The following is a 14,002-nucleotide window of genomic DNA, read 5'->3' as shown; positions in this document are numbered from 1 at the left end:
AGCTTTGGGTCATGACCGAAAGGATAAGATCACGGGTACAAGCGGCCAAAATGAGTTTCCTCCGCCGTGTGGCGGGGCTCTCCCTTAGAGATAGGGTGAGAAGCTCTGTCATCCGGGAGGAACTCAAAGTAAAGCCGCTGCTCCTCCACATCGAGAGGAGCCAGATGAGGTGGTTCGGGCATCTGGTCAGGATGCCACCCGAACGCCTCCCGAGGGAGGTGCTTAGGGCACGTCCAACCGGGAGGAGGCCTCGGGGAAGACCCAGGACACGTTGGGAAGACTATGTCTCCCGGCTGGCCTGGGAACGCCTCGGGATCCCCCGGGAAGAGCTAGACGAAGTGGCTGGGGAGAAGGAAGTCTGGGCTTCCCTGCTTAGGCTGCTGCCCCCGCGACCCAACCTCGGTTAAGCGGAAGAAGATGGATGGATGGATGGACAGTGTGGGTGGCACTGGGGGGCAGGTGGGTAAAGTGTCTTGCCCAAGGACACAACGGCAGTGACTAGGATGGCGGAAGCGGGAATCGAACCTGCAACCCTCAAGTTGCTGGCACGACCACTCTACCAACCGAGTTAAACCGCCCCGTTTTAAAGGCCTACTGAAACCCACTACTACCGACCACGCAGTCTGATAGTTTTTATATCAATGATGAAATATTAACATTGCAACACATGCCAATAAGGCCTTTTTAGTTTATTAAATTGCAATTTTAAATTTCCCGGGGGGCTTTTTTCTTGAAAACATCGCGTAATGATGACGTGTACGCGTGACGTCACGGGCTGTTATGAATATGAGCGTCGCGCACACACACAGCTAAAAGTAGTCTGCTTTAATCGCATAATTACACAGTATTTTGGACATCTGTGTTGCTGAATCTTTTGCAATTTGTTCAATTAATTGTTATTCTGAAGCTAACCATGGAGGGGGCGTGGCCTGCGGGCCTGCAGTGAAGCGGGGTGTGCCAGGACCACCCTCGAAATCAGCGACGGGTGCGTTTATGGCCCACCTGGGCCTTGTTATCCAATCACCTGTCGCTATGTTATAATTTCCCACCTAGTTATAATGTTCAATTCCCACCTAGTACCAACCTCGTCACGTCCGTTGTGTCCTGAGCAAGACACTTCACCCTTGCTCCTGATGGGTGCTGGTTAGCGCCTTGTACGGCAGCTCCCTCCATCAGTGTGTGAATGTGTGTGTAAATGTGGAAGTAGTGTCAAAGCGCTTTGAGTACCTTGAAGGTAGAAAAAGCGCTATACAACTACAACCCATTTACCATTTAATTAATAATGGACAAGTCAAAGTAGAAAGACGGAGTTGGGAAGCTTTAGCCTCTGGGGGAGCGGGGGGGGGGTGTATATTGCAGCGTCCCGTAAGAGTTAGTGCTGCAAGGGTTTCTGGGTATTTGTTCTGTTGTGTTTATATTGTGCTACGGTGCAGATGTTCTCCCGAAATGTGTTTGTCCTTCTTGTTTGGTGTGGGTTCACAGTGTGGCGCATATTTGTAACAGTATTAAAGTTGTTTATACGGCCACCCTCAGTGTGACCTGTATGGCTGTTGAACAAGTAGGCCTTGATTGTGTTTTGTTTTCAACCCATTCTTAACCCTGCATGTACGTTGAAAATACCAGCAACTCTAACTCAAAACGCCAGACATTTGAGGCATTTAAGAAACCCCGCCCGGACACCCCAGACGTTCCCGCAAAAGAGGACATGTCCGGGGAAAAGAGGACATATGGTCAATCTACACCAGGGGTCCCCAACACGGTGCCCGCGGGCACCAGGTCGCCCGTAAGGACCAGATGAGTCGCCCGCTGGCCTGTTCTAAAAATAGCTCAAATAGCTGCACTTACCAGTGAGCTGCCTCTATTTTTTAAATTGCATTTATTTACTAGCAAGCCGTTCTCGCTTTGCTCGACATTTTTAATTTGTAAGGGAGACAAAACTCAAATAGAATTTGAAAATTCAAGAAAATATTTTAAAGACTTGGTCTTCACTTGTTTAAATAAATGTATTTATTTTTTTTACTTTGCTTCTTATAACTTTCAGAAAGACAATTTTAGAGAAAAAAGACAACCTTAAAAATTATTTTAGGATTTTTAAACACATATACCTTTTTACCTTTTAAATTCCTTCATCTTCTTTTCTGACAATTTAAATCAATGTTCAAGTATTTTTTTTTATTGTAAAGAATAATACATTTTTTATTTCGTATTTAATTCTTCATTTTAGCTTTTGTTTTTTCGACGAAGAATATTTGTGAAATATTTCTTCAAACTTATGATTAAAATAAAAATTAAAAAACATTCTTGCAAATCTAGAAAATCTGTAGAATCAAATTTAAATATTATTTCAAAGTCTTTTGAATTTCTTTAAAAAATTTTGTTTTGGAAAATCTAGAAAAAAATAATGATTCGTCTTTGTTAGAAATATAGCTTGGTCCAATTTGTTATATATTCTAACAAAGTGCAGATTGGATTTTAACCTATTTAAAACATGTCATCAAAATTCTAAAATTAATCTTAATCAGGAAAAATTACTAATGATGTCCCATAAATTCTTCGTTTATATTTTTTAAAAAGATTCGAATTAGCTAGTTTTTTTCTTCATTTTTTTCGGTTGAATTTTGAATTTTAAAGAGTCGAAATTGAAGATAAACTATGTTTCAAAATGTAATTTTCGTTTTTTTTCCCCTTTTTTCTCCTCTTTTAAACCGTTCAATTAAGTGTTTTTTTTCATCATTTATTCTCTACAAAAAAACCTTCCGTAAAAGGAAAAAAAAAATGTACGACGGAATGATTGTATTGTACCATATGTCCCGGCAAGAAATCTGCGTTCAAAAGACTCCGGCTTATTAGTGATTCCCAAAGCCCCAAAAAAGTCTGCGGGCTATAGAGCTTTTTCATTTCGGGCTCCAGTACTCTGGAATGCCCTCCCGGTAAAAGTTCGAGATGCCACCACAGTAGAAGCATTTAGGTCTCACCTTAAAACTCATTTGTATACTCTGGCCTTTAAATAGACTCCCTTTTTAGACCAGTTGATCTGCCGTTTCTTTTCTTTATCTCCTATGTCCCACTCTCCCTTGTGGAGGGGGTCCGGTCTGATCCGGTGGCCATGTACTGCTTGCCTGTGTATCGGCTGGGGACATCTCTGCGCTGCTGATCCGCCTCCGCTTGGGATGGTTTCCTGCTGGCTCCGCTGTGAACGGGACTCTCTCTCGCTGCTGTGTTGGATCCGCTTTGGACTGGACTCTCGCGACTGTGTTGGATCCATTATGGATTGAACTTTCACAGTATCATGTTAGACCCTCTCGACATCCATTGCTTTACTCCTCTCCAAGGTTCTCATAGTCATCATTGTCACCGACGTCCCACTGGGTGTGAGTTTTCCTTGCCCTTATGTGGGCCTACCGAGGATGTCGTAGTGGTTTGTGCAGCCCTTTGAGACACTAGTGATTTAGGGCTATATAAGTAAACATTGATTGATTTTTTTTGTATATATAGATTTATTTATTAAAGGTAAATTGAGCAAATTGGCTATTTCTAGGAATTTATTTAAGTGTGTATCAAACTGGTAGCCCTTCGCATTAATCAGTACCCAAGAAGTAGCTCTTGGTTTCAAAAAGGTTGGTGACCCCTGGTCTACACAGATAGGACTGATCGCTCCAGGGACTCAATTGTTGGTATATAAACCAACCTTCTGGTATAACCCCATCGTCATTCTGACCACACAAATGCACTCTGGAAAATGCAATCTATAAATACCCAGACCTTTTACAATAACCTACCAGCTAGATTTTCAAGAGGTAGGGCAGGTGTGATCAAGGCGTCGTAAGGAACCGTGTTCCCCAACTCCACCCAGTTACTGTGGCTGTAGAAGTCCTAGGAGTACAGATATCATGTACAGTTTGTTGGTTGCATCTGACCTCCGAGAAACACGTCAACAAGTTTCTCGTCAAACTCACCTGCAGAGTGTGAAGTACTTCCCCGAGAACAAGGCGCGCTGTGATGAAGTTTCCCCCGTTGGTGCTGGCCTTGACAGCAGACACACCTGACAGAACAATACCAGAGAGTAAATACGGAACGGGGAAATAAAAAAATTTCATCTGGCCAGAGTCTGCCAAAGTAAGAAGCAAACAATGAGATAATTACCATCGTTTTAATTGTAACTGTAGGTGTGGCGGAAACACCTTAACCAAGTTGTCAATCAAATCTGTTTACGTCAGTAGGTCAACACAGTTATTCCTGATCAGTACAGTTCAAACGTCTCTCTCATAACTTCCTCGTCGGCCAAGGGAAGAATCTGATTTATGCCAATCATAACCAATAAGGAAGGGTTGTTCAACACATTTTTTGGGGGTGGGGGGGCTTGATTTTCAGAAAGCACTGCCTTTTTTCCCCCGAATTGCTTATTAAATTGTCATTTTCAATAAAGAAAAGCTTAGAATGATCCATCCATCCATTTTCTACCGCTTATTCCCTTTCGGGGTGGCGGGGGGGGGGCGCTGGCGCCTATCTCAGCTACAATCGGGCGGAAGGCGGGGTACACCCTGGACAAGTCGCCATCTCATCGCAGGGCCAACACAGATAGACAGACAACATTCACACTCACATTGTTAATTGCTCATCATGATGCTTATTGAGTATCCATGCTTTATAAAGAATTTATAGAATGAATGAATGAATGGTTTATTTTGAGCCATGCAACAAAACAAAAGAATGACATAAAATTATGCCATCCTAGTTACTGCCGTTGTGTCCTTGGGCAAGACACTTTACCCACCTGCTCCCGGTGCCACCCACACTGGTTTAAATGTGACTTAGATATTGGGTGTCACTATGTAAATTGGCCCTAGTGTGTGAATGTGAGTGTGAATGTTGTCTGTCTATCTGTGTTGGCCCTGCGATGAGGTGGCGACTTGTCCAGGATGTACCCCGCCTTCCGCCCGATTGTACCCGAGATAGGCACCAGCGCCCCCCGCGACCCCAAAAGGGAATAAGCGGTAGAAAATGGATGGATGGATGGATGGATGTAAAACGCTTTGAGTCACTTGAGAAAAGCGCTATATAAATATAATTCACTTCACTTCACATTATATTTACAGGTACATTGAAAACATTACATGTGATTAATCTTTTGTAGATGTCCAGATTGGCTCAAAAGGGATTGGGAAGAAGTAAACTTATTAGGTCCCACCCCTATACATATACAATATATATATATATATATATATACAATATATAATAAAATAATATATATAATATAATTCAATTCAGAAGATATGCTTGCAATTTTAATATCTGGCCTCGACAGCACACACCCAACAAAGCTTCCATATCTGACAGTATTAGTAATAATATTAAAGGCCTACTGAAATGAGATTTACTTATTCTATGTGTCATACTTGATCATTTCGAGATATTGCCATATTTTTGCTGAAAGGATTTAGTAGAGAACGTCGATGATAAAGTTTGCAACTATTGTTCGCTAATAAAAAAAAGCCTTGCCTTTACCGGAAATAGTGACGTCACGGGTTGTAGGGCTCCTCACATCCTCACATTGTTTACAATCATGGCCACCAGCAGCTAGAGCGATTCGGACCGAGAAAGCGACAATTTCCCCATTAATTTGAGCGAGGATGAAAGATTCGTGGATGAGGATATTGAGAGTGAAGGAATAAGCTCTTCCCGGGGGATCCCGAGGCGTTCCCAACGTGTCCTGGGTCTACCCCGTGGCCTCCTACCGGTCTAACGTGCCCTAAACACTTCCCTAGAGAGGCTTTCGGGTGGCATCCTGACCAGATGCCTGAACCACCTCATCTGGTTCCTCTCGATGTGGAGGAGCAGTGGCTTTACTTTGAGTTCCTCCCGGATGGCAGAGCTTCTCACCCTATCTCTTAGGGAGGAAACTCATTTCGGCCGCTCGTACCCGTGATCCCAAAGCTCATGACCATAGGTGAGGATGGGAACGTACATCGACCGGTAAATTGAGAGCTTTGCCTTCCGGCTCAGCTCCTTCTTCACCACAACGGATCAATTCCACGTCCGCATTACTGAAGACGCCGCACCGATCCGCCTGTCGATCTCACGAGCCACTCTTCCCTCACTCGTGAACAAGACTCCTAGGTACTTGAACTCCTTCACTTGGGGCAGGGTCTCCTCCCTAAGCCGGAGATGGCTCTCCACCCTTTAAGGCCGAGAACCATGGACCATGGCTGTTCTACTTTCTCTTTATTTATAACAATCTGAGTGTCTTTTGTTAGTATATTTGCATTTTTGTTTTGATGTTGTGTTATAGTCTAGTGCAGGGGTGTCAAACTCAAATAGAGTGGGCCAAAATTTAAAACTGAACAAAGCTGCGGGTCAAGGTTGAACAAATTAACCTTTTAATAGGGACCCAAACAAGTTTTGCATTGAACATTGAACAAGCAAGGCTTATATACAGTAAGTTAATAGTGACATGCAAAATCGAGTTTCAAATAATAATAATCAAAAAATATCAATGGCATATCAAATAATATTTAAATACAAATTGAATGCCTCTTTTCTATTTGCAGCCTTCTGAGGTAAATAGCAAAATATATTGTAGCATCCCGAAAGAGTTAGTGCTACGAGGGGTTCTGGGTATTTGTTCTGTTGTGTTTATGTTTTGTTACAGTGCAGATGTTCTCCCGAAATGTGTTTGGCATTCTTGTTTGGTGTGAGTTCACAGTGTGGCGCATACTTGTAACAGTGTTAAAGTTGTTTATACGGCCACCCTCAGTGTGACCTGTATGGCTGTTGACCAAGTATGTCTTGCATTGACTTATGTGTGTGTAATAGCCGCATATATTATGCGAGTGGGCCTGCACGCTGTTTGTATGGAGGAAATGCGGATGTGACGACAGGCTGTAGAGGACGCTAAAGGCAGTGCCTTTAAGGCACGCCCTCAATATTGTTGTCCGGGTGGAAATCGGGACAATGCTTGCCCCGGAGATTATCGGGAGGGGCACTGAACATGGGAGGATTGGCAAGTGTGAGAAATTGCGGTGTTACAGCGGCACCGCTGCTGTTTAATAACGGCGGGCCAGCTGTAATGTTAATTTGATATTGCCTCAAGGGCCAAATTTGGCACCCATGGTCTAGTGCAGGGGTGCCCATTACGTCGATCGCGAGCTACCAGTCGACCGCGGGGGGTGTGTCAGTCGATCTCCAGCCAGGCTTTTAAAAAAAATAGACCTAAAATTAGTGATCATCAATCTTCACCGAGACGTCACTTAAATGACATTCACGGTACCGGAGGGTCTTGTGAGATGACACTGGCTGCTGCAAGATCATTATTATGAAAATATGACCGAGAGGAAGGCGAGAAACACTTTTTATTTCAACAGACTCTCGCGCCGTACCTTCCGTCAAAACTCTAAAGGCCGACTGCACATTTCCTATCTTCACAATAAAAGCCCTGCTTCATGCTGCCTGCGCTAACTAAATACAGAGTCTCGGAAAGCTGGCGTGCACAAGTGATGTGCACGCCAGTTTTCTCGCCGTCCTCTCTGTCATTTTTTCATAATAATGAACTGGCAGCAGCCAGCGTCATCTCACAAGACCCTCGGGTGCCGTGAATGTCAATCAAGCAAGCTACGGAATTTGCCGCCAATGTTTTTCTTGTAAAGTATATGGAAGCTGGATGAATTAGATGCCAAAAACCAACCACTTTCATGTGGTATTGTACAGAAAGGACAACTTTTTTTCTCCTCCATTTGAAAATGTGGGCGTTATCATCATTACTGTCTGACTCCAATCAATGCAAGTCATCAGAATCAGGTAATACACCAACTTATATTCTTGTCTTCGTGAAAGAAAGACATCTATATGCGTTACACATGCTTGTATTATCATTAAACACATTTAACTTGTTTACAAAAATGTCTCTTTCATAAATAAATAAATATAAATGATATATATAACTGAGGTAGATCCCCTCGAGTTGGTCAATTGAAAAGTAGCTCGCCTGCAGAAAAAGTGTGGGCACCCCTGGTCTAGTGTGATGGACCCTGGCAAAACTATAGTGGCTACCGTGTAGCTACTCATCTATTTCAGACAAATAAATGATCATAGTCTGAATTGATTTACGTGGACCAGGACTTAAACAAGTTGAAAAACTTATTGGGGTGTTACCATTTAGTGGTCAATTGTACGGAATATGTACTGTACTGTGCAATCTACTAATTCAAGTTTCAATCAATCAATCAATCAATCAATAGTGCACAATGTACTGTTTAGCGACGGACTGAGCAGCAACATAACAAAACAGTTGGTTTGTTTTGATCAGAGGTAGAATGAAACTTGTCAGATACCTAATTCCATAGTCTTATCAGTTACTGTGTCTTTATCGGTATTTTTCTCCTAAGTTTTGCAAGATGTTGGATACAAAAAAAACTATTGTTATGACAATCAGTCTATTTTTTAGTCTCAACATACACTGGCTCCTTGTTTTCCCCTTCATACCTTGTCGCATTTGTGAAACACGATATCACAAGTCAATCTTGAAGGGTTTTCAAAGTTCCAGACATCAGCTTAATCATTACGTCAAGTTTGATCGAGGTCTACTAAAAATGTGACCCATTGTCGCGTTTGTAACCGAGTCTAATGGCTGCATCACATGAGCTCTGTTTAAATGGGCTCAGAGAAGTCAATCATAATAACTCACAGGAAGTTAAGAGGCCATGCCATGAAGCTAATTGGATTTGATTGTAACTTTTCTACATCCTCAAAATTGATAATGTGCTCTTTGTTGCTGTATGTATACTTTTGACCCAGCAGATTTGCTCACATTTTCAGTAGACCCATAATAAATTCATAAGAGAACCAAACTACATGAATGTTTTTTGTGACAAACAAGTATGTGCCCCATTCACTCTATCACAAAAAAGTAAGAGTTGTAGAAATTATTGGAAACTCAAGACAGTCATGACATTATGTTCTTTACTTTTAGTAAACCTAGCTTTTTGTTTCATCTGACATCAAATAGACAAAGATAAGACCTTCTGGAGGAAAGTTCTGCGGTCAGATGAAACAAAAATTGAGCCACAATACCCAGCAATATGTTTGGAGGAGAAAAGGTGAGGCCTTTAATCCCAGGAACACCATGCTTACCGTCAAGCATGGTGGTGGTAGTATTATGCTCTGGGCCTGTTTTACTGCCAATGGAACTGGTGCTTTACAGAGATTGAATGAGACAATGAAAAAGGAGGATTACCTCCAAATTTTTCAGGACAACCTAAAATCATCAGCCCGGAGGTTGGATCTTGGGCGCAGTTGGGTGTTCCAACAGGACCCCAAACACACGTCAAAAGTGGTAAAGCAATGGCTAAATCAGGCTGGAATTAAGATTTTAGAATGGCTTTCCCAAAGTCCTGACTTAAATGTGTGGACAATGCTGAAGAAACACGTCCATGTCAGAAAACCAACAAATTTTGCTGAACTGCACCAATTTTGTCAAGAGGAGTGGTCAAAAATTCAGCCAGAAGCTTGTGGATGGCGAACCAAAAGCGCCTCAATGCAGTGAAACTTGCCAAAAGACATTTAAACAAATATTTAACATTGCTGTATGTATACTTTTGACCCAGCAGATTTGCTCACATTTTCAGTTGAACCCATAGTAAATTCATAAAAAGAACCAAATTTCATGGATTTTTTTGTGGCTAACAACTACGTGCTACAATCACTCTATCACAGAAAAATAAGAGTTTTAGAAATGATTGGAAACTCAAGACAGCCATGACAATGTTCTTAAAAAGTATATATATATATATATATATATATATATATATATATATATATATATATATATATATATATATATATATATATATATATATATATATATATATATATACATACCCCGCCTTCCGCCCGATTGAAGCTGAGATAGGCGCCAGCGCCCCCCGCGACCCCAAAAGGGAATAAGCGGTAGAAAATGGATGGATGGATGGATATATATATATATATATATATATGCTCAATTTTCTCAATGGAAACCAATAGAGTTTGTGTCAGAGAATGTTAACGGTCTCTGAGGGATTACTCACAGACCCAGATATTTTTGTTGATCTTTTGCAATCAATTTTACTTCTATAATTACAACGAATTATAGAAGTTGAAAGTGTTATGTCTTGTGTTTTCCGTTCTACCTTCTGTGATCAAGGTCCGTCCCATCTCGAAGGTCTCGTCATTAAAATGGTACTCTGCACGGTTTGCAAACCGTAAATCTACGCCGCCGTTGCTTAGGTAAATTTCGGCAATGACGGCAATGAAGGAAACGCTGGAGATAAGGCTGGTTGGAGTGAAGCATGCCTGGACTACTTGGTCGGGTGTCAGACTGTCATCAATCTGAAGACAAAAACAAAAAGAGATGGTTAAAATTGCTCTTTGAAGTTTTGAGGGCGGACGGAAAACTTACAAAGTCCTGCTGAAGACTTGTGCACAGACCACAGATACCTGGATTTTGTGTTCGAGAGATACTTTTTTTCCCCGCTCTTGTCATTCTTAATTCTTTTTCACTTTAATGATAGGAAGACTGAAGTAATACCACAGTTAAAAGGTTCTTTTAAAGGGATTTATACATAAAGTTGGTATGGTATCTCTAACCCGTTGCTGCCCTTTATATGATTAACTTAGTTCGATCTCATCAGATGATCTTAATTTTACACCAGTGGCGTATCCAGACTTTTTTTTCCCCAGGGGTCTCAAAGGGGGTTACCCATATCAATCAATCAATCAATCAATTATATTTATATAGCCCTAAATCACAAATGTCTCAAAGGACTGTACAAACCACTACGACTACGACATCCTCGGAAGAACCCACATACGGGCAAGGAAAACTCACACCCAGTGGGACGCCATTAACAATGATGACTATGAGAAACTTGGAGAGGACCTAACATGATACTGTGAAAGTTCAATCCATAGTGGCTCCAACACAGCCGCGAGAGTTCAGTTCAAAGCGGATCCAAGACAGCAGCGAGAGTCCCGTCCACAGGAAACCATCCCAAGTGGAGTCGGATCAGCATCGTAGAGATGTCCCCAACCGATACACAGGCGAGCGGTCCATCCTGGGTCCCGACTCTGGACAGAGTACTTCATCCATGGTCATCGGACCGGACCCCCTCCACAAGGGAGGGGGGGACAGAGGAGAAAAAGAAAAGAAGCGGCAGATCAACTGGTCTAAAAAGGAGGTCAATTTAAAGGCTAGAGTATACAAATGAGTTTTAAGGTGAGACTTAAATGCTTCTACTTAGGTAGCATCTCGAACTGAGGGCATTCCAGAGTACTGGAGCCCGAACAGAAAACGCTCCATAGCCCGCAGACTTTTTTTGGGCTTTAGGAATCACTAATAAGCCGGAGTCCTTTGAACTCAGATTTCTTGCCGGGACATATGGTACAATACAATCGGCAAGCTAGGATGGAGCTAGACCGTGTAGTATTTTATACGTAAGTAGTAAAACCTTAAAGTCAGGAAGCCAGTGCAGGTGAGCCAGTACAGGCGTAATATGATCAAACTTTCTTGTTCTTGTCAAAAATCTAGCAGCCGCATTTTGTACCAACTGTAATCTTTTAATGGTAGACATGGGGAGACCCGAAAATAATACGTTACAGTCATCGAGACGAGGCGTAACAAACGCATGGATAATGATCTCAGCGTCGCTAGTGGACAAAATGGAGCAAATTTTAGCGATATTACGGAGATGAAAGAAGGCCGTTTTAGTAAGTAAAAATGTCATTCTCCCCCAGGGCCAGCTGTTTCTACTATAGCACCTTACCACCACCTATAGTAGTAAAGACTGAATCTTCTTGTAAGACAATTGCTGACTTGAAATAATCCTAAAATTATTTAATTGATAATTGATGTCATGTATCAACTTCTAGTAGCTTTTATGACAGCCAAAAGCTACTTTTCTTACTGAAGTGTTGGCAAAACACTGGAAGATCAACAGGGACCAGAAGTTCCCTTGTGGATCATTAAAGTTTGTCTGAGTCTAAGAGATTGAAGACAGTGAGGATGGACAAGTAGAAGAGATACAAATGGAGAATAGCGATGCACAGGATGAGATTGGTTTCCAATATCTGGTTAACTAAGACCATACTTGCCAACCCTCCCGGTATTTCCGCGAGACTCCCGGAATTCAGCGCCTCTCCCGAAAACCTCCCGGGAAAAATTTCCTCCCGAAAATCTCCCGAAATTCAGGCGCCGCCTCCGGCTCAATGCGGACCTGAGTGACGTGTACAAAGAGCGGGTCTGCCCAATGACGTTATAACTGTAGAACGATCGAGGGCGAGTTCTTGGTTTCTTATGTGGGTTTATCGTTAGGCAGTTTCGTTATCGTCCTCCCAGCGCGGTAAAACACACAAAGCAGTCCGAATTCGTCTACCTAAAGCAGTCCGTCTGCCAAACAGCAATGTGTTGTGACACTCTTAAACAGGACAATACTGCCATCTAGTGTACATGCATATGGTTAGAAAAACAAGGATGGAATATTCAACCCTCAACTCAACAATGAGTAGATGAGTGTTATGTGTGTCTAAACGTGTAAATAAATTAACACTGAAATTCATGTATTTCTTTTTTCTATATACAGCATCTATATATAGCTAGAATTTACTGAAAATCAAATATTTCCTATATATATATATATATATAGGAAATACTTGACGTGGTGAATCTATGAATCAGGCGCAGGGGTCGGGAACCTTTTTTGGCTGAGACAGCCAAGAATCCAAATATTTTAAAATGTATTTCCGTGAGAGCCGTATAATAAAAGAACGCGTGCATTTTTAAGTAAGACCAACATTTCTAGATTATAATAGGTCTCTTATTCTTTGTAATAACATTGTTATTCTGAAGCTAACTGTGGAGGGGGCGTGGCCTGCGGGACTGCAGCGAAGCGGGTTGTTGCCAGGACCAACCTCGAAATCAGCAACAGGTGCATAGAAGGCCCACCTGGGCCTTTTTATCAAATTTATAACCAGCAGCCAGGAGGAGGGACGGGGTTGGGGCTGGAGCCAGAGTGCGAGCGAGAACGAAAGAGGAAAAAGACAATTGCTGGAAAGCAACTGAGAGACTTATTGAAAAATAAAAAAATATTGTAGCACTGAAACAGGCTCTCATGTCGGTGCTTGGTGGTCTGAAGATACCCCAGGAGGGCAAACCCTAAACTAACCGATAATAAATAAATCACTTCTTACTCTTATTGCAACTTCTTGAACAAGTGCGGTCGAAAAAAAGATGGATGGATTCAAATGCATGAGCATGTTTTATATTTTGAACATTTTTAACAGTCTCAGCTCAGATTTATCCGAAAGCCAGATGCAGTTATCAAAAGAGCCACATCTGGCTCGCGAGCCATAGGTTCCCTATCCCTGATCTAGCGGTAAATATACTCAATCAATCAATCAATCAATCAATCAATGTTTATTTATATAGCCCCAAATCACAAATGTCTCAAAGGACTGCACAAATCATTACGACTACAACATCCTCGGAAGAACCCACAAAAGGGCAAGGAAAACTCACACCCAGTGGGCAGGGAGAATTCACATCCAGTGGGACGCCAGTGACAATGCTGACTATGAGAAACCTTGGAGAGGACCTCAGATGTGGGCAACCCCCCCCCCCTCTAGGGGACCGAAAGCAATGGATGTCGAGCGGGTCTCACATGATACTCCTCACCTCTTAACCACGCCCCCAACCACGCCTAGTCCCTCCCTCAACCACGCCCCCCCCACCTACCGAAATCGGAGGTCTCAAGGTTGGCAAGTATGACTAAGACTGGCATTAGGAGGTCACAGAGCTGTTGGAGGCAAGGACATCCGTCTTAAGGTATAAATCGATGTTTAAACAGGCCAAATCTGTGTTAAAAAAGGTGTATTTCAAACCCATTATGCTGCCAAAGCTTTTGGTGGCATGATGCCATAAAAGGCACCATTTGTCATTTTGTGTTAAAATATAGATAGAAGAATTCCAGGAGAC

At 42.2% G+C, this 14,002-nt stretch overlaps 1 protein-coding gene across 3 annotated transcripts in view; it reads right to left on the bottom strand.

The window, feature by feature from the left end:
* Nucleotides 1–14,002, bottom strand: part of LOC133538690 (von Willebrand factor A domain-containing protein 7-like) — a 105,035-nt gene that overhangs the window by 82,491 nt on the left and 8,542 nt on the right. For all 3 annotated transcript variants that reach the window (XM_061880402.1, XM_061880401.1, XM_061880403.1), the window contains 3 exons: nucleotides 10,164–10,362; nucleotides 3,957–4,042; nucleotides 3,780–3,873 (listed from right to left, as the gene is read on the bottom strand). In XM_061880402.1, coding sequence (XP_061736386.1) covers nucleotides 3,780–3,873; nucleotides 3,957–4,042; nucleotides 10,164–10,362 — 379 coding nt within the window. The remainder of the gene's footprint in view (nucleotides 1–3,779; nucleotides 3,874–3,956; nucleotides 4,043–10,163; nucleotides 10,363–14,002) is intronic.

The sequence above is a fragment of the Nerophis ophidion genome, linkage group LG20 (assembly GCF_033978795.1).
Source record: "Nerophis ophidion isolate RoL-2023_Sa linkage group LG20, RoL_Noph_v1.0, whole genome shotgun sequence".
In the NCBI taxonomy this organism is placed as follows: Eukaryota; Metazoa; Chordata; class Actinopteri; order Syngnathiformes; family Syngnathidae; genus Nerophis; species Nerophis ophidion.
This window is presented reverse-complemented; position numbering and strand designations above follow the sequence as displayed.